Source organism: Lepisma saccharinum, chromosome 30 (genome assembly GCF_977018435.1).
Source record: "Lepisma saccharinum chromosome 30, izLepSacc3.1, whole genome shotgun sequence".
Lineage (NCBI taxonomy): Eukaryota > Metazoa > Arthropoda > Insecta > Zygentoma > Lepismatidae > Lepisma > Lepisma saccharinum.
Genome location: NC_139258.1, coordinates 9,950,031 through 9,970,282, shown reverse-complemented (window position 1 = coordinate 9,970,282; position 20,252 = coordinate 9,950,031). Strand labels below are relative to the sequence as shown.

The 20,252-nt window shown below is 39.9% G+C and overlaps 1 protein-coding gene across 1 annotated transcript in view; it reads left to right on the top strand.

Moving 5' to 3' along the window:
• Nmd3 (60S ribosomal export protein NMD3) overlaps positions 1 to 20,252 on the top strand; it is a 53,232-nt gene that overhangs the window by 20,137 nt on the left and 12,843 nt on the right. The window contains exons 4-8 of the mRNA XM_083115628.1: positions 6,065 to 6,199; positions 7,863 to 7,971; positions 12,556 to 12,706; positions 16,908 to 17,050; positions 18,406 to 18,548. Of these exons, the coding sequence (XP_082971754.1) occupies positions 6,065 to 6,199; positions 7,863 to 7,971; positions 12,556 to 12,706; positions 16,908 to 17,050; positions 18,406 to 18,548 (681 nt within the window). The remainder of the gene's footprint in view (positions 1 to 6,064; positions 6,200 to 7,862; positions 7,972 to 12,555; positions 12,707 to 16,907; positions 17,051 to 18,405; positions 18,549 to 20,252) is intronic.

Here is a 20,252-nt window from a genome sequence, read left to right as displayed (position 1 = left end):
CTCCGTCTTGTTGACACCACACCCGTGTAAGGCTCTCAGTTCTGGGAGAACAAAGTTTTCGAGCATGGCCACATATCGAGTGCACGTGACAGTTACAGTGTCACCATCCTCGTTCTCGAAATAGTATGGTCCAATAATTCCATCAAAAGAGACACCACACCATACTGTTACTTTAGGGCTATGAAGGGGCACTTCATGCAGCAACCTTGGATTTTTGTTTGCCCAGTAACGGCAATTATGCTTATTCACACAACCATTAATGTGGAAATGAGCCTCGTCTGACATGATTAAGCTGTGCAGAAAGTTAGGGTTCTCATTAGTCATTTGTAACACCCAATTACAGAAGTGAACGCATTCATTGAAATCTTAATATTCGCCGCACACTCCTATCTGAAATGCCAAGTGACACAGCATGCCTACGAGCTGAACGCCTCGGACTTTGTTCCAATGCCTCTCGAACCATCTCTATGTTTCCTGGTGTCCTCACTGTACGATGACGACCTGGGGATTTCTTTGATGTTGCAGACGCCGAAGCTCGGAAATTCTTCACCCAATTAAGAATAGTTTATCGTGTCGGTACTTGTCCATTTCTACCAATGTTAAAGTGACGCCTGAACTTATGCTGCGTAATTGTTGCAGAGTCTTTGTTCTTCAAAAAACACTACGCAGCGAAAGCGTGATGTTCGTTCGGCCAACGCTCCATGTCTACTGACGGAAGGATTACGTAATACTTAAAATACAGCGCATGCGCAATGAACATTCGACCAAAACTACATGCATACAAAATGCTTTGAACCACTTTACAAAACAAAACCAACAATGATCACTTTATTTATCGGGATACGTTTCTATGTTCATTTTACATCGTCTAACTATTTCTGCCGCACCCTTTATTTTGAAAAGTAAAAATATAGAAATTCGCAAATAAAGCAACATGGTTATTAGTATTGCATAATTATTACATATTTCTTATGGTTTTGCTGTTAACTGCTGACAGATTTTGATACTGTCGAGAAAACGTCAAGGTAAACTACTGTTTTGGCTAGATGAGACTTTGTTTCATTGCTTCATTTCATTTCCATCATTCGTTTTGTGTAGTATTGCAGGGTGGCAACTCTCCGGGAATTCTGCATGAATTACTCGCTCTGTGACTTATGCGTGAATCCTGCTTGAATTTTTTTTTTCGTGTGACGCAAGTGGTCGAAACAAAACATAGATGTTCCAATTTTGCTTACATGATAGCGAACGTTTCGTCGGAATAACTACGCAGATCAAGTAACCCCAAATAACTTACCAACCGAACAGCAATTCAATGCAGGCATTAGCTATAACTTCCTCCACAGCTGAAGGTCAGTTGAAGGTACTGAAGGTGCAAAGGGCATCATGTGGTAAGAAGGGGTGGGGAAAAGCTTTTTGCATATACGCGTCGTCAATTTGACTAAGCCATAGCTCTCTAAGGTTAAGCAGACCACTTGGGTTTGAGAAACTTGCCATTTCAAGTGTCGAGCAAACTTATTGTGTCATTCCAATCAACTGTTTTTAAATTTAAAGACCATCTTTCTCCAGTCTCTTTTACATGCTTTCCTTATGTGTAAAATGAAGTCAACGAAATAAGCACAGAACACAGATATTATGCAGGGTGTCCGAATCGAAAGACCCTAATGGAAACTGTCTGTAAGTCCACATGCATTTGATGTATCCAATCATACATCAATGTACATAATCATAAAGTTAAGTTAGCATACAAAGAATGTAGATACAAGGGTTGATCAAATGAAAAGGTACAAAACGACACTGTCGGTGTAAATGAATACTTTATTCAAAGTATCCTCCATAGGCCTGAGCACATTGATCCCATTGATGAACGAGCCGAATGATTCCTTTTTCCCAGAATTCCTTTGGCCGTGACGCGACCCAGTCCTTCACAGCATCCTTGAGTTGATCGTCCGAGGTGAAGCACTTTCCTTTGAGATGCTTTTTCAGGGGACCAAACACATGGAAGTCACAGGGGGATAAGTCCGGACTGTAGGGTGGATGGTCTAGCTGCTCCCACTTGAACCTTGCCAGTTCCGCGTGTGTGACCCTGGAGACGTGTGGACGTGCATTATCATGGAGCAGAACCACACCCTCCGTGAGCAGCCCCGGTCGTTCGTCTTCCCCGTAAATGTTCACCATCCGGCGATGAATATCGGCCGGTGTAACAACTTCCGCTGTCAGAAAACGGATAACGCCTCGCTGCTCCTCAACAGTCGAATTTGCCAATGTTAACACCATCCTGTCCGAACACGCACTGCCGCGTCACTTGGACGGCGCTCTGTATCGGAGCCTCTGCTCTCTCCTGCATGCTCCGATGCCGCGTGGCAACTCCAATCGCACCCCTACATATCACGCTACGTTCTCCCATCGCGGCATCGGTATTATATAAACGATTCCGTTGTTACGACGTTTCGTACCTTTTCATTTGATCAACCCTTGTACTTAATGGTACTTACGATTGTGAGTTTTGATTTTAACGAAAACTACGTTTCAGGATTCCACTGATCCCTTCCCTAATAAAGAATACATAGGGAAAACCGGCAGAAGCATGAAAACCCGATGGGGGTGAACACGATAAAGATATTCAGGAGGGGATACCAAGAACTGGGTTATCAGAACATATAAGTGAAGGTAAAGGTAAAGTGTTTCCCTGTGCTTAGCACCACACCATGAAGGTGTATAGGGGGTGTGGGGGTGTGGGGGTAACGCCCCACACTTTCTTGATCTGGTCATGAGTGGGGGTGATGTGATCAGCATCTCGCCCCTGACTGCCTTTACCCCCCAGGGTTTCCCCCAGGTACCCATGTCATTCGATGCTGGGTGGGCACCAACATTAGAAAAGTTCCCAGATTTGAACTGGCCGGGGATCGAACCTGGGACCTTTAGCATGGTAGTCAGACGCATTACCGACTGAGCCACCGTGGCCACAGTGGTAACTAATCGAAGAAGAACACGAAATTAAGAAACGAGAGATTGTCAGAATTGATAACAAACCAATAAGTCAGAATGTTTACGAAGCGGCATCTATCTGCAAAGATAGGAGTAATAAGCTAAATAGAGAAGATGGGAACGTCGACGACTTGTGGATCAAGATGTTCAAGCGATGGGGATCAACAAAAGAAAAGATCGGTTTCTGGGTCACTCTGACTGTGATTAACGCAGCCCAAGAGTTTAAAGAATTCGAACTCGATATGACATAGCTCACCGAATACAGAAGAGGAAAGATAGGGGGCTGGGACACCAACCGAAGGACTTCTTCTAAGTGGGAGTTTTAACGTGTTTGTGAGTCAAGCCCCGTGTTCACATGCCCTTTTAGATTAGTCTTTTAACGTGTTTGTGTGAAGCCTTGTGTTCAAATGACTTTTTGATCAGTGTTTTATAGTTGGGAACATTGTAGTTTTACGTATGTGGGGTCAGATGACCAAATGTTCCTTTTTATTCCTTTCTACCCAGCCTCACCATAAATTCCTGAGTCCTTGTCTTATCTGATGCAGCTAAGGTGTAGTTACACTGGCCTAGTTTGGTAACCTGATGAAGGGATCAGTGGAATCCTGAAACTTAGTTTTCGTTAAAATCAACACTCACTATCGTAAGTACCATTAAGTATCTACATTTTTTGTATACTTATTCAACGTGAGTAAGTCGCACGAGCACTAACTGTCAGCGGTCAGCCTGCTGATGTCCTCAGTGTTGCGAACTGCACGATTAAGTGTCCAAGTGTACTATATACTGTCAGCGGTGTAGCATATCCACCAAGCTAGTTACAATTTATATTCATAAATAAACTATAAAGTTTCAAAACACAAGAGAAATACAAAATATGATTGCTGACATACGGATGATATGTGAAGATAAACGTTTCTGAGCGTTCGGTCTATTAAGACAGCTAACATGTCCATGGACACATCCGCCAAATAGAGTTGGTAAGAATCGCTGGCCGCGGTCACACTTTTTCAAGCGTTTTGCGAGGTGAAAAGTAATGGCTATTCAGGCAGGTCAATTTCTATTTGTTTGCTTCAAATAGTGTTGGCATTGTTTACTATTTATTACGGAAAGAACTACGTGGGGCCAAAGTGGATTTGTGAATATTGCAATGTGTGAAAATCTTGAAAATTGTTTCAGTCATCCGCCATCATCTGTTGCATTAAATACGTTTGACAACAGACCAACTGAAATTCGAAAAAATGAATAACTGCACCAGTTATTAGACGTTATGAAAACAGTATCAGGTAGAGTGCTATTTTTTTCATTATAACGTACCATGTAGAAGCAATGAATTCTTGGTTTTCGAAATTTTTCGGGATTGCTAGCCCAACGGAAAATGTCACCGCACACTACTGTGTTTAAGATATGTATTTTAGAACATGAAATCAAGTAAAATGAACATGCTTTGTTGCACCTTTTTGTGAGGTTAGCACATTCATCCCCTTTCTACCCCCTCTTTGATGCTTCAGTGCGTTTTTCCTTCCTTCTCTTTGTTTTGTATGAAATTGGACAGAAAAATAAATTATTTCCCTATTCTTGAGCAACTACATAAAATCCTACAGTCTTATTTTGTAGAGCAGGACGAGAGCTACAAAATAGTACAATATAATCATTGCAGCCCCAAAAGTTTCCAAGATAATGTAGCAAAACCCGCGAGAGAAAACACAAACTTCAATAAAAGCTATTCGGCAGAACCACATTTCTTTGTGGGGTCCGCGAGCATTATATACATAAGGTGCAGATAAAAGAGAGAACTTTATTTCCCCCTTTCTCAACCATAATTTTGCACCTTAAAATCTTTTCCCTAGTGATAATGCTGGTGTTAAGCTGGTGGAAAAACTGCTTTTCAACTACAGCGTGTCCCGCTTATACGTATAATTAGAGACATGCAAATTTCGTTTTTGACGAAAACACGAAATATGAAATAACATGCTGTAATGTTCATTTTTCATGTTTCTCAAAGGTCTGAGGTGCATTTTTCTACCCTGTTTTGTCACGAAATAATGCGAAATGAACTGCAAAATGCGAAATTGACTCTTAAACACGAAATTTACCGTTTATATACCGACGCAAAACTTTCTGAAGTCTGAAGTATCCTGTGAGTTATGCAATTCACGGAAAATTGATTAATTCTGCTGTATATATTTGACAAGCAAAAATTGACCGCTTTACACAGGAATAAACTTAATACTCTGGTAACTACATAAATGTGCTATTAGAAGGGATAAGTTTATTTTGTGTAACAAGTGCAGTTTTTAAATCAATTTTTAGGATTATATTCACAATTTTAAAACCAAAATGTCATTTTATATAGCACTTTTGATGTGATTATTCACCGCTATAACACCGAAATTTTATTTTATTTACCACTTTTGAACCCAAAATGTCAAACCGGTTGTCAGCCTCAAGCCACACGTTTTGAAGCATGTGCGGGGTAATGTTGCTTACTGCAACCACAATTCTTTCACGCAAGTCTTGTAAATCTCTACCCGGTGTACAGTAAACTTTGTCCTTAAGACACCCCCACAACAAAAATTCCACACAGTGAGGTCTGGTGACCGTGGGGGACATTCAATAAAATCCGAACCTCTTCCTATCCATTTTCCATTGAAATGTACGATGGAACTACTTCTTTAGCACCCAAACCATAACGTGCACGAAATCGTCTCAGCACAAGTGTCACAGACTTCACTTCAGACAACGTTAAACCACAAAACACCTTTTCTTGTGGCGACCACATGACGAATGGCTACTGAGGAACAGATAATATCAGTTTTCAAGACATTCTGGGTACTGTGCATGCGCAACTACCAATGAATGTGTTGCTAAAAATATAATTCTGAGTCATTCTTTAAAATGAAACAACAATCACATCATTCTGACAGTTTGTTTGGAAGTTATGAATTTTTCTTTTATTATACGTATAAGCGGGACACGCTGTATTTATGTGCTATTTGATTTTCCAGACCTAGGAAAGCATGATCTGTTCAGCGCGTGATTTAAGAAGTTAAGTTGAGTGCACGTGTTCTGTTGTTTGTTCCAGGTGAAGCTAACCGTTCACGGAGAGGTCTTGTCAGGCACCATTCTGCAACAAGTGTTCGTTGTGGAGTTCACCGTGAACAACCAGATGTGCGAAGACTGCCACCGGGTAGAAGCGAAGAATTTCTGGAGATGTGTTGTAAGTAGAGTTGGTTGAGATGCTTTTTCGTTAAGGCTTTGCTGGACCTTAAATCGATGCCAGGACAGCCGTTTTTTAAAATTTTTCTCTCATTTTGAAAAACCAATATGATATTCTAAAATCTGAAAAGGTATCAAAAAGTTTTGCCTGTTTAGGTATAATTTTGTTTAATAATAGAAAGATTGAAACAATGAACATGCATATAGTTTGCCTGTAGCATCCTCTACTCAGAGTTACTGCCACACATTTGCCATCACGTTTGATGCATTTGTGCCAGCGTTTTATCCAACCCTCAAAACCAGTTTGTAAAAATTCTACAGAACACTCCCTGCCCCACCGTTCAGAGGTGTTTTAACCTCCTGTAGGTCATCGAATCTCATGCCACGAAGCACAGACTTAGCTCAGACTTAAGTAGTTAAGTTCAAAGTGGGAGAAACCAAAAGTGTGGACATGACAAGAAGTGGCATAGGGATGATGAGTTCATTCGAGAGGATAGATGCATCACCATCTAGGAATTTTCTGATGCAGTGCACGTGTCCTATGGGTTAGCACATGCAATGATTCAGAGTTTGGAATACTATAAAGTCTGTGCTTCGTGGCATGAGATTAGATGACCTACAGGAGGTTAAAACAGCTCTGAACGGTGCTGCAGGGAGTGTTCTGATGATTTTTTGCAAACTGTTTTTGAGGCCTGGGTAAAACGTTGGCGTAAATGCATCGAACGTGATGGGAACTACGTGGAAGGGTAACTCTTGAGTAGGGGACACTACAGGCAAACTGTGTGTATGTTCATTGTTTCAATCTTTCCATTATTTAACAAATTATACCTGAACAGGCAAAACTTTTTGATACCCCCTTGTACATCTGCTGAGAATTCCTTCTAGAGTATTGACGTGAATCTTCATGTGGTTTGTATTTGCTGTTCCCTAGACATTCTTAAGTTTTGTGACAACGTACTCTATTAAACCGTTGATAATATCTAGATGACGGTGCAAGTGAACCACACAAAGATTCATCTGAATGGTCTACAATGAATTCTAAGCTATGTATATTTTTCAGATTTTTGGTATACCAAACCGGTTTTTCAAGCGAAGAGGAAAATTCCAAAAGAACAGCCCTAGCATCAAAGGTCTGTTATGCGAGGGCCAAACAGAATCTTTTTCGATATTGTGTTTGTTGAACTTCAGCTGTTTCAAGTAAGTTTTAGTTAAGCATACATTGCACAGGCTGAATGACACCAAAATCAAAGAGACACATGCAATTATGCACTTTCCACATGATGTGAACATTGAATGTGGTCAGGTGCATCATATTTGGCTCCCGCTGTTGCAACAACTTAAAACCCAGCACAAGCAGCAGATGAAGTGGCTACACTAGCACTCCTAGCAGCACCCAGGGAAACAACAAAAGCCAGCCCAGCAGTGAAGCAACGAGTTCCGAAGCAGACGGGGGCAGAGGCCACGAAAATTAATAGAACCTCTAAGTTAAGTTTCGTGGAAAAGTTAGTAATTTTCTTACGTCTAATTATTATCAACCATGTCTTTTATTCCCCTAATGTGAATTAACAAGCATGATTGAACTTATGAATGAGGTATTACTCTCCAGCCACCATTTTGTTGATTTAAGCAAAAAGTTCTCAAAGCCAGTTTCATTTTACTTCCAGGTGCAGGTGAGACAAAGAGTGGAAAACAGGAAGACCTTATACTACCTGGAGCAGCTGATATTAAAGCACAAGGCGCATGACGCTGCACTGGGGATCAAGCAGATTCACGGTAAGAAACAGTTAGATGTTGTCCTTGGATTCTGTCGCAATCTCTACACAATGCAAGCAAAAGACAGAATGATCCATTGAAGTGTAGACCACCGTGTCAGTGTTTGCGCTATCAGCAAGCAAGGTGATTGCGGCTGTAAGTCGGCACTGTAGACGTCTGTGAATCTAGAGCGCAAGTTTCCGTAACAAGTTTAAAGAGTGATTTATTTAAGATATGGAACTTGACACACGGGAATCTTGTTTCAAATTGCTTTTAAATTCACGTACCGATTGAGTTACCACAAGTGAATCATAAATAAACACACGTTGTGCAGTAGAATACATATGCTCAGCCATAACACATTTTGCGATTGAATACACTAGAAAATACAATACGTAACAAGTACCCTATCACTCAAAGTCGCCATACTAATAAACAGGCCACATAACGCAAAACAAGGACCATTATCACTTCACAGTCTCCTGTCTATTTTCAGGACCTCCGTAAAAACTTGTTTCTAGCCCCCCTGGAAGGTTATATTGGTGGGTGTCTTAACGAAGATGTATCAAAAGTGTGTGCACATCAAAGGTGACTGGTTTGAACACCTCCTTTTATAAATCTGGCAAGTAAATCACTTTTTAAAATAACAGAAACTGTTGTGTGCTTGCTTCATAGCGCAATCACTGATGAGGAGGACTACACTGCAATGGATCACACTGTACTTTGGTCTTGGGTAAAATTTAACCTTATCATATATCTGGTTGCAAATGAAACCACCAAAATTATGTGCTGGTTTCAAATAAAACCATCACAGTGTGACAGCAATTAACACTCCATTTCTTGAAAACTGTATGGCGTACGGTTTTAGAAGCGATATCGGGCAGGGCCACGCGGAGCATGTCCTTGGGGACAAGCCAGTGGCAGGAGCGCAACGTTGTACAGTTAGAAAACTGCGGCGTGCAATTTTCTTCTGTATTTTTCTTGCACGCAAGAAGTTTTCATAAAACTCGCCACTTTAAAGTTCCTTGAAGAAACACTGGGAAACAACACGTCTCAACACACACAAAATGACCCTTTCATTTTCCTTCCATCTGTTTTTTTTTCATTGACAGCTGAGTTGTGTCTTGGGAAATCAACTGGTGTGAAATTTGTCTCAATATACAGTATGAGTAGGGGCATGCATATTTAGTTTTTGACGTAAAAACGAAATTTGAAAAAAAACATTGTAGTGTTAATTTTTCATGTTTTTGAAAGGTGTGAGATGCATTTTGTGGCCATGTTTTGTCACGAAATAATGCGAAATGAACTGCAAAAAGCGAAATTAACTCTTAAACACGAAATTCAGGGTTTATTCATCAACGCAATACCTTCCGAGGTCTGAATTATCCTGGGAGTTATGCAATTCCCGGAAAATTGATTAATTCTGCTGTTAATATTGGAGAAGCAAAAATGTACTCCTTTACACAGAAATAAACTTAATACTCTTATAACTACATAAATGTGCTATTAGAAGTGAAATGTTAATTCTGTGGAATAAGTGTAGTTTTTAAATCAAATTTAGGCTTATATTCACAATTTTAAAACCAAAATGTCTTTTTATATACCAGTTTTCATCCAATTTTTCACCGCTATAACACCGATATTTTATTTTATTTACCGCTTTTGAACCCGAAATTGACTCCATTTTTGTACTGAATTGTTGCTCTTTTATTTACCAAAAATATGTGCCTCTAAGTATGAGTCTTGAGTCAGTTTCTGTTCTTATATGCTGCAGTGATATTATAATCCTGTGTAGAAATATTCACTGTACTCATATATAATGTGTATGCATTATGAAGAAAAAAAATAGTTCAATATTGGACACTGCAAATTCTGTCTTTCCCTTCCACAAGGAGTTAGTTTGGCAACAGTGCAATAGCACTGGCTGCATATTGGCTGAACTCATGTTTTTTCTAAAACCGTACACCGTATATGGACAATAATTCAGTTGTTCATTTACACACATGAAGGTATGACATGCTGAAATGACAAAACATTTTAATAAACAAAGTAAAAACAAAATAAAGTGTTCCCCTGTGCTTTGCATCATGCGAAACGGGGTGTGTGGAGTTAGGGCCCCACACTTTCTTCATCACGGCCGAAGGTGGGGGTGATGTGATCAGCACCATGCCCCTAGCCACCTTTACCCCCAGAGTTTCCTCCAGGTACCCACTTTATACGATGCTGGGTGGGGGTGGAGCCGCTTGAACAGGTGGAAAAATCGTGGTTTTCCCCCACCAGGGATCGAACCTGGGTCTCTCGCATGGTAATCATATGCCCAAACGACTGAGCTACTGCGGCACACATTAATAAACACATTTTAAAATGTTTTAATGTAAGTTGAGGTACATTTTACAAACTAGACCAATGCTGTGCACTTTGTAATAATAAAAAAAATCAAGGTGTTTTGGTTTAGATCCCCAGTGGAGGCACATTGTACAGTGGTTTGAAACTCACTTTAACGTGTAGCCTATATGACAACAGAAAGTGACAAATTTAACCAAAGTTTTTCAAACAAATAATGGCAGTGTGTAGCATTTTCGTTTTACTTGCATGCCTGCATTGCTGTTTTATTTTTAGTACAGGGTGGTCCATATTGATGGGACACATTTTATTTTTTATTTTCAGACCGTAGGAATTTTCTAACATTTTTCAAATGGATGGTAATTGAGAGCCTGAGCTTGGGAGTTTATAGTAGTTCAATTTTCATTCTATTGTTCCAATGAAGTATGGTGCTGTGGACTCCGGTTGAAATTTGCTTATGATATGGAAGTGTTCCTCACAAGTCGAAGCTTCATCTTGCAGCAGAAAGGCGAGTCAGAAGCTTGAAGCACAATCTCGGAAGGTAATCCTACGTGCTGTGAAAAACATCCGTGAGACAGCTAATGCCGACAAGAAACCTTCACCTGGGCAACCTCGAACGTCTCGTAGTGCAGTGAACATTTAACACCTCACGAATACAGTCGAGTGAACCATAACAGTTACTGCTGAGCGCTACAACCTTATTTTAATCTCATTTCCAGATTCGGCGATATCAATTGGCCATCCAGATCATCTACACATAGCCCCACAGAACTATTCCTGTACGGTTACCTAAAAGAAAGGGTGTCCACAACAAGACCCCAAACAACTGCTGAATTGAAGTGAAACACTTGGAGGGAGATAGAAGTCATTCCAGCCCATTTGCTGTGCCATAGTATGGACAGTATGACTTCGAGAGCCCAGGGATGTTGTCCTCAAAGTGGTGCCCATCTGTGGAATGTTATATTCAAACGATGAACAGTGCTGTAAACTCCTGTATCTTGGTTAACCTTTAGTTAAAATTTGGTTTAAATTTAAACAAAAAAAAATAAGTGTCTTGTCGTAATTTGGTTTATTTTTTAACCATGCAGATTTAGATAAAATTATAGAGGGTTTGCCACACTCATATTTTTATATTAGGGTGGAAAAACTCAGTCGTTTTCCGAACAAGTTTCGTCATCATGTCATCCAAACTTTCTCCCTTCCAACAAGCCCATGTGACATGTTCGAGTCCTGAGTTGACAGAGAAGCCATAAACGCTAAGAATGCCGATTGTGACACACAGATTCATCTTTGTTCTTGAAGTTTGGGAGCTTGCTTGCAACACGAGGTCTCGCTAAAGGGTGGGGGATGAGGTCAGTTCGCTCCTTTTTCCCAAAATAGGCGTAGAAGAGGGGGCGAACTCCAGATTTTCGTTCTTTTCTCATTGAAATTCGGGGGTCGCGTCCCCCGCCTGAAACCCCCCTCAGTTGGGTGTTCTGAATTGTACACGGTTGCATGCCCTGATGTTTTAGCTGCATAGCAAAAGTTATCCGAAGTAGATTGGTCCCATAGTGCCAGAGTTATTACGATTTTTCTGACTAAAGGTTAAATATTATACATAGTGCATAATGCTTTTTCTATTCCTTGAAATGTGTCCCATCAATATGGACCACCCTGTATAGTTAATTAACTAGATGGGTGGGTGTATAATAAACAGTGACAGCAATTGGGTGCCAAAACGGGGGGGGCAAAGATAGTTTATTTTTTCTTGATAGACAAGGCTTAGCATTAAGAGGTCATAGTGCTGGGCCAGAAACTTGCAAGTAGTGGGCAACTGCCTCCTTGCCCCTCCTAATCGCCGCCAATATAAATTTCATCTCTAGTTAAAGCCCTTCCATTCTGAAGAAGGAAAAAAAAGATTTTGTCTCTATGACAATCAGTTCTTGAACTATGATTTTTTTTATACATCACAGTAAGTTTGAAAAGTGCGCGGGAGGTTCCATCTGCTAAACGTTAAGCATATTTTGTTCTTGTAATTATTATTTTAAAAAAGGAATATTGTTAACGTAAAATATTCTTGTACAGTAGTGAAATCTGTTTTTTGTCCAGTAAAAGAAATGTGTAAGAGCTAATTAGGAGTATGTGGTGTCCAGATAATTCCAGTTTTCCTAATAGGTTCTGATTAACTTTGGTCACTAATTAGTCAGTTATTTTGTTTAGTTAAATCAGTAATTTGAACCCTTTAAGTAGTTTCCACCCCTAAAACTGCTTCTTTTTTTGCAGATGGCCTGGATTTTTACTACTCGACACACAGCTTGGCACGGAAGATGGTAGACTTCCTGAATTCGGTTATCCCTTGCAGGCACCAACAGTCAAAGAGGCTTATATCTCAAGATGTTCAAAGCAACATTTGCAACTACAAGCATACCTTCAGGTAATTTTACTCGTTCTTCATTTGGTCATGTTTTTCCTTTTTATTAATTCCAAAGTTGTAAGTAAATAGACACAAAATGGTGAGAGATATTGTAATATCACAATAACATGAGGTGCATGGATGCATTATGAACCAAAATCACAAATAATTATTCGAAATGGCCACCTTTAGCACTGACACACTTCTGAAGTCTTCGTGGCCACTCATCAATGGAATTACACAATACATCAAGTGGAAACTCCGCAGCTGCCTCCTGAAGAGACCGCTTTAAGCTGTCAATATTGGGATGTCTCTTCTTGCAAGCCACCACAATTTGTAGTCCAAAGGGTTTAAGTCTGGACTGGCAGAGGGCCAATCTGACGTGGAAATGAAGTCAGGAACATTTGCCTCCAACCACTGCTGGGTGGTGCGTGCTTTGTGTGCTGGGGCTGAATCCTGCTGGAAGCTCCAGTTCTCTCCATGGAAGATGGTGTCGGTAAGATTCTTGCATAGTTTCTCAAGCACTGTCTGCTGGTACACTTTGGCTGTTGTTTTGACCCCTTTTTCACAGAAATGGAGCGTGCCCTCATAGCAAGTGTTCCAGACTTCATTTCCACTTCAGATTGGCCTTCTGCAAGTCCGGACCTATACCCTTTGGACTACAAATTGTGGTCCAAGCTTCAGGAGATGGCTTGGAAGAAGAGACATCCCAATATTGAAAGTTTAAAGCGGTCGGTCTCTTCTGAAGGCAGTTGCTCATTTTCCAGTCGATGTGTTGCGTAATTCAATTGATGCGTGGCCACAAAGACTTAAGGAATGTGTGCATGCTAAGGGTGGCCATTATGAATATTGATTTGTGATTTTGATTTGTCATGCATCCATTTCAGTAATGTTATTAGGATGTTAAAATATCTCTCAGCATTTTGTGTCAATTTACTTAAAACTTTGTGACAGTATTTATGGTAAGACTAGGTGCACCGGGTACTTCATAAATAATTGAGGGGTTACAAAAATTTATTGCAAGTAAGGTGTTAAACTTATGTTAATCAAACCAGTCCAAAACGATCGAGGAATTCAAAAGTTTTTTGTTTTTTTTCACCTTCAAATGTTCAATGAGTGCACCATAGGTGACACGACACACATCGACATTATAGTCTAGTTCTTGCAACACTCGCATCAACATGGGCCTGTCGATAGTGTCTATCGCTGCGATGATACGCTCCCTTAGGGCTGCGATATCACGTGGCATCGGTGAGACGAATACCCTGTCTTTGAGGAAACCCCACAAGAAGAAGTCACACGGTGAAAGGTTCAGTGATCTTGGGGACCAAAACATTGCACAAAACACTTGTGAGTGATTTGAGTGTCCCTTATCGGCAGGGATGTGAACTCTCAGCTTAACAAAACATACATGCACAAACGGTTTGCGTTCCTCGATCGTTCTAAACTGGTTTCATTTCATTAACATAAGTTCAATAGTTTTCTTGCAATAAATTTTTGTAACCCCTCAATTATTTCTGAAACACCCTATATAATGTTCCACACAGTGGCTGTACAATCTAAGGTACCAGGGTTTGGGGTCTTCAAATCTTCTGGCATACCGTATGTCACCACTTAATCATTAACAAAACTAATGATAACAGCACAGAATCTTCAGACACAGAAAATTAAATTTTGTATGTCTATAGTTTGCACATTAGAAAATTTTCTCAAATGGAATGTTTCAAATATAATGCACAAATCAATAACAATGTGTTAACTTTTTTTTTTTAAGACTGGAAAAATGTTCCCCAAACTGTCAAGGAGAAATGGTGTGCATCAATTTGGACTATCCACTTTAACTGTTCATGAGTATTATGTGCATACTTATCTTGCACCAAAGACAGTTTACTGGGATGGGCCGATATGAAATTTTGGCCGATACCAATAATGTACTGATATAAAATTTACCGATCCGATATAAAATTAGAAATGGTCCTTGAAGAACCTGAAAGGTTCATTGATCTCCTTAATAAATGTGTGTTTCAAGGTGACTGCAGTGCAAAAGGAGTTGCATATTTAGACATTTACTTCTTTAGAAATTAGGGCATGGAGATTATCCATAAAAATTACAACAAAATGGCAGAATTTTACACTAATTTATCAAATATTTATCGATATATTGGATCGGTAATTTTACCGATACACCGATATGTCTATATCGGCCGATACCAATAGAGTATCGAATAATTGGTCCCATCCCTACTTATTGATAAATTATTTTTAAGTACCGGTAATACCAACACAAAGAAAACATTTCCACACCTCACTTTTTCCAAAAAAATTGGCACAATATCTGCAACAATTATCCAGTGAAATACAATATGTACTGATGTGCATATAATTGTAAAATCAGTCAATCTAATTTGAAGTGAAGAATGTCAGATATGACTAGTTTGGTGTTTCTTCACTGTGCTTTGTGCCTCAATGCAGTACCGTCTTCTTTTCCTTTCCCTCAAGTATCGGGTTCCATCATCCACTTTTTGGTCCAAGACTAATTTTCGGATTTCCAGCATTGATTTCCCTTTCTTCTTTCCTATCTTTTCCACATACTCTTCCCATTGAACTCTTGGTCGTCCTCTTCCCCTCTTGCCTTCTGGTCTGGCCTCCAGCACCTGTCTAGCCTTGCTATCCTCCTCCATTCTTGTAACGTGTCCAAACCATTGCAGTGCCTTTCTCTCTATTGTTTCCAATAGTGGTTTTTGCTGTAACTAGTCTATAATGGTTGTATTTCTAATCCTATCTCTTATAGTCTTTCCTACTACTTTTCGTAGGTATCTCATCTCTGCTGGTTGAAATCTATTCTGTTTTGGTAATAATGTCAAGCGCTCTGTTCCATACAGCCGTGTGGGAATGTAGTGTCTCTTGTAAATCATCTTCGTTTGTTCACTTATTTCCTGTTTACCAATTAAAGTGTTGTTGAGTTGATAGTACATTTGGTTTGCTCTTGTATTCATTTCTTCATCCATTCTTCCATCTGACGTTATGACTGTTCCTATAACTTGACAAGTTTAAAAACAAGACGCTTAAAATAGCTGTTGCGCATCTCACACCACATTTCCCCACTCCATTCTTCGCAGCGACGTTGGTTCGCAGTGTTGCAACCTGGAGGGATTGGACCCATTTTCAACGAAATTTGTATTCGCTTTTTCCTGGGCTGTTTTCTACCTGTCCATGTACAGAACTTCACCTCACCTTTCGCCAACAACTGTTTTCCTTCTTTTAAAACTAGAACTCCCTGATGGCGCAGTGGTAGCGTCGTCACCTTGTAATCAAGGGATCCCGGGTTCGATTCCCAGTGGAGGCACATAGTGGTTCGGATCCCACTTTAAACTGTACGTCCAGTCCCGATTAGCCTTACTGTGCATAAAGTGGACTTAAAACAACAAATCAATCCAATCCAGTTCTTTTAAAACTTGAGAAACCATCCATTTAGATACTCCTTCTGATTTCGCAAATATGTTGCAACATTGTAAACAATTTCTCTGGCCTGTCCTCTAAGGGGCTTTCCAGAGCAGATTGTGGATTTCGTTGGACCCGGCATGATTTGATTTTTGCATTTCAGCCAAGAGTAAAGAGCAAGAACATTTCAGTGCTTTAAAAAAGAACACAGGAAAGCGTGTTATCAGATTGCCTTCTCGTAGTATTGTTGTACGATAAACAAAAGAACCCCCACCCCACTCGGCTTTAAAAGAAAACCAGGCCACTGCTCGATGTCGCATTCAGAAAATGAAGTCATTCGCCCAGAAGCTTCTCTTCGTTATAAACCTTAACTCACGTGCGTAATACTACAGTTTACGATCCGCGCACCGCACGCATTTTCAAAGACCGGATTAAATCAAATGAACCACTGATAAACTGATATGAGCCAGCACAACAATCTACACAGTAAAAATCGTTTGTCATATTTGTTTTGGCTTAATTTTGCTGAGTTGGCACCACTCGTACTCTCAAGGCCAGACCAGTACGTAGAAGAGTGGTGGGGAGGATGACGTAGTAGGAAGTGCTCCGCAGCGATCTGTGCATATCGGGACTTAACTTGTCAGGCTATAGGTATGTATGTGTATTTGTTTCTTTCCACTGTATATTTAGGTGTGCAGTTTCTCTCTCTTCTGGCACCACTATCACCTTGTCTTCCATCTTTAGATAAAATTCATAAAGTGAATAATTGTTTCTTTGGCAGCGTGGAGATCATCCCCTTGTGCAAACACGGCCTGGTGTGTCTTCCGAAGAAACTGGCCAATCAGCTGGGAGGCATCAGTCCCGTGTGCCTAATCAGCAGAGTCACCAAAGTGGCCCATTTGATCGACCCTTCCACAGCACAGAGTGAGTGAGCTCTTTACATTTTTAATTTTGTAAATAATTAATTCCAAATGAAGCATTTTGTCATTTTTCTAATTGGTATGCATTAATGAAAAATATTATATATGTAAAAGAGACTTACAAATTCTTACGTGCCGACTTGGTAAGGACATGCATATTTTTTTGGTTTTGACGGGAACACGAAATGTTAATTTTTCATGTTTTGAAAGGTTTGAGGTGCATTTTCCTACCCTGTTTTGTCATGAAATGATGGCGAAATGAGTTGTAAAATGTGAAATAAACTCTTCACCCTAGAACACTAACGTGTTCCAATATTACAGTGTAACTAGCGCTACGTAAATTTTACATACATGAAGGAATCTATTTTTAACACAACCTCTACATCATGAAAACAAAATAACAATTCTTTGTGAACGTTATTTTCCTTATATTTGAATTTTATTCTTAATTTTAAAATGTATAAACATGGTTTTATTAAACATAGAATATTTTAAGAGAATGTCTTGATTCACAAGCCTGTACATACATTAAGAATGAAGGCGAAAAGTTCGAACAATGAAAAACAAACAATACTAATATTCATAACTCTGTAAATAATGAACAAATGTAATTTTAAAGTCTTACAAGAAAATAGTGCATGCTTCTAAACTATTGTTTTCAAAATCTAACTATTCAAATGGAATTTACGAATATCAAAATTATGTGAAAGATTTTTCTCGTTTCACTACAGCTACGTAAAATTGACATACAGTGCACAACATAATGAACAAAATGAAGACATTCAATGCTTGCACCCTCCTTACCACAGTAGTGCCTCGCATCCTAAAGAATGCAAGAGGCACTGCTAGGCAGAGGGGTGAGGAGATGGGAGGTAGGGGAGGGATTTGAGTGCAAAACATATGTAAATTTTACATACGGTAGAAGTAAAATTGCTATTAGAAAGGAAATGCTTCGTTTCTGTAATGAATTTAGTTTTTAAATCAAATTTAAGGTTATATTCATCATTTTAACACCTAAATGGTGTTTTGTATACAGCTTTTGATCCCACTTGATGTTTTGTTCACCATAAATGTTGCACTATGAATGATGCGTCCATGGTTCTGATGTGCAAAATATTTATTGCTTCAGATGACACTCGAAGTAGAACTACTGCTGCCCAGGAACAAATAAAGCAGTGACCACTACCATCTCTGCCCCGTTCACCGTAATCTCAGTTAATGAAGGCAGTGGTGCTTTGAAATTAATTGGGAAAAATTATCCAATTTGCAACGTGTAGACATGAAGCATCACTAGTACACTTCTGAACCGTGTTTACTGCACCCACCATGAAATCATCTAATTTTGTTCCCCATCCTCAGTTGCAGAAATCAGCGGCAGCGTATTCTTCCGGGAGCCGTTCAATATGATCTGCGTGCCGAAGCAACTACTTGAGTATATTGTGATGGATGTGGAAGTGAATGACCAGCAGAGCTTCCCGGGACAAGGAGCAGTCTCGAAAAAGGTTGGTGGTCTGTGCACTAACAAGGGAGATTGCATACCATATAATGAGCAACATGTGGCATGGTCCATCACTGGTTGCTTGACCGTTTTTAAAAATTATGTACAGGGTGTCAAAAAAGAAATTCATGGTTTTGAATTCAAGTTATTTTCTTACATTCAGAACCATAGATGTATGAAAGTACAATGTTCAGTGGTACCTTTAGTGTAATTCAATATGCCCACCAATTCGACCGTACACACATCAAGCCGATACTCCACTTCAGTCCACACACACGAACATATCTACAGGAATTTCATCTATAGGTGTGGTTATTCTTTGGTGCAGGTTGTCAAGGGACTACATTTTTTTGTGCAGTGTCTTTTTTTGTAGCCCCAAATCAAAAAATCCACTTGTGTCAAATCGAAACTTCGGCATCTGACCTAATTCAGTAATATTTCACTAAAAGGCTTTCACTTCAAACGAAGACAAGCATTTTGTGTTAATTTATGAACGAAATTCATGCACATTTCACCATTGGGGATGGTATTATGTTCATGACACTAAAAATTACATCGGTTTTCACGCCTTATGAAAAGTCAATGTCCTTTTCAATAAGTTGCCAAAATGTAAGATATGAGGTAGCAGGCTGCTGTTAAGAAATGCAATACCTGTGATCCGAGAAGCCTTTGTAATATGAAAATTAAGAATAGAGGTAAAAGGTAAAGGTAAAGTGCTCCCCTGTGCATAGCACCACGCCATGAAGGCGTATAGGGGGTGTGGGGGTAACGCCCCACACTTTCTTGATCCGGTCGTGAGTGAGGGTGATGTGATCAGCATCACGCCCCTGACCGCCTTTACCCCCTAGGGTTTCCCCCAGGTACCCAATGTTATTCGACGCTGGGTGGGCGCCGGGGCCGCTTCCATCGTTAGAAAAGTTCCCGGATTTGAACCGGCCGGGGATCGAACCCGGGACCTTGAGTATGGTAGTCAGACGCGTTACCGACTGAGCCACCGCGGCTATTAAGAATAGAGACAACTTCGATTTTTTGTAAAATTCTGCACTGAAACCAACATGGTTATTGTTATTATTCCTATTGTTATATATCACCCACAGGGTTATCCATAATTTTACAGTTAAATTTAGCAGCATCATGTGTAACCTAATTTCATGATTGAAACAGCATTTTTTTTCATAGTTGAAATCAGGGAAAATGTTCATAACCTGGTACATTACACATGTTTTCCAAATGAATTCGACTGTGTTATGCCTGGAAATTTTCTTTTCACAACCATGTCGTGCATTTCCCGTAGTAAAGTGGAATCCATAAGTATTACCAAACAATTGTCCACCACCATGTTTATTCTCTCTGTTCTACCTTACCTGATCAAGAATTGAAACAAAGATCTGGCGACCTCTGCACCAATATACTTAAAAATCCGTTCCTTAAAAGCACACTATACCTGCTGGAGAGTGGTTTAAATCCCACTTTAAACTGTAGGTCCAGTCCCGATTAGCCTATCTGTGCATAAAGTGGACTTAACAACACAGCAACTCAACAACAGCAAGACACAAATTAATAGTCCTGTACAATACAAGCAATACTTGTGCACCCCACTGTATGTATGCTTATAACAAATAGAGCAGCATCGGTAATGCCGTTTTAATTTGCTATTTGAATGGGATCTTGATGTCTCACACCTCTAAGGGCAGCCCTGTGGGATGGT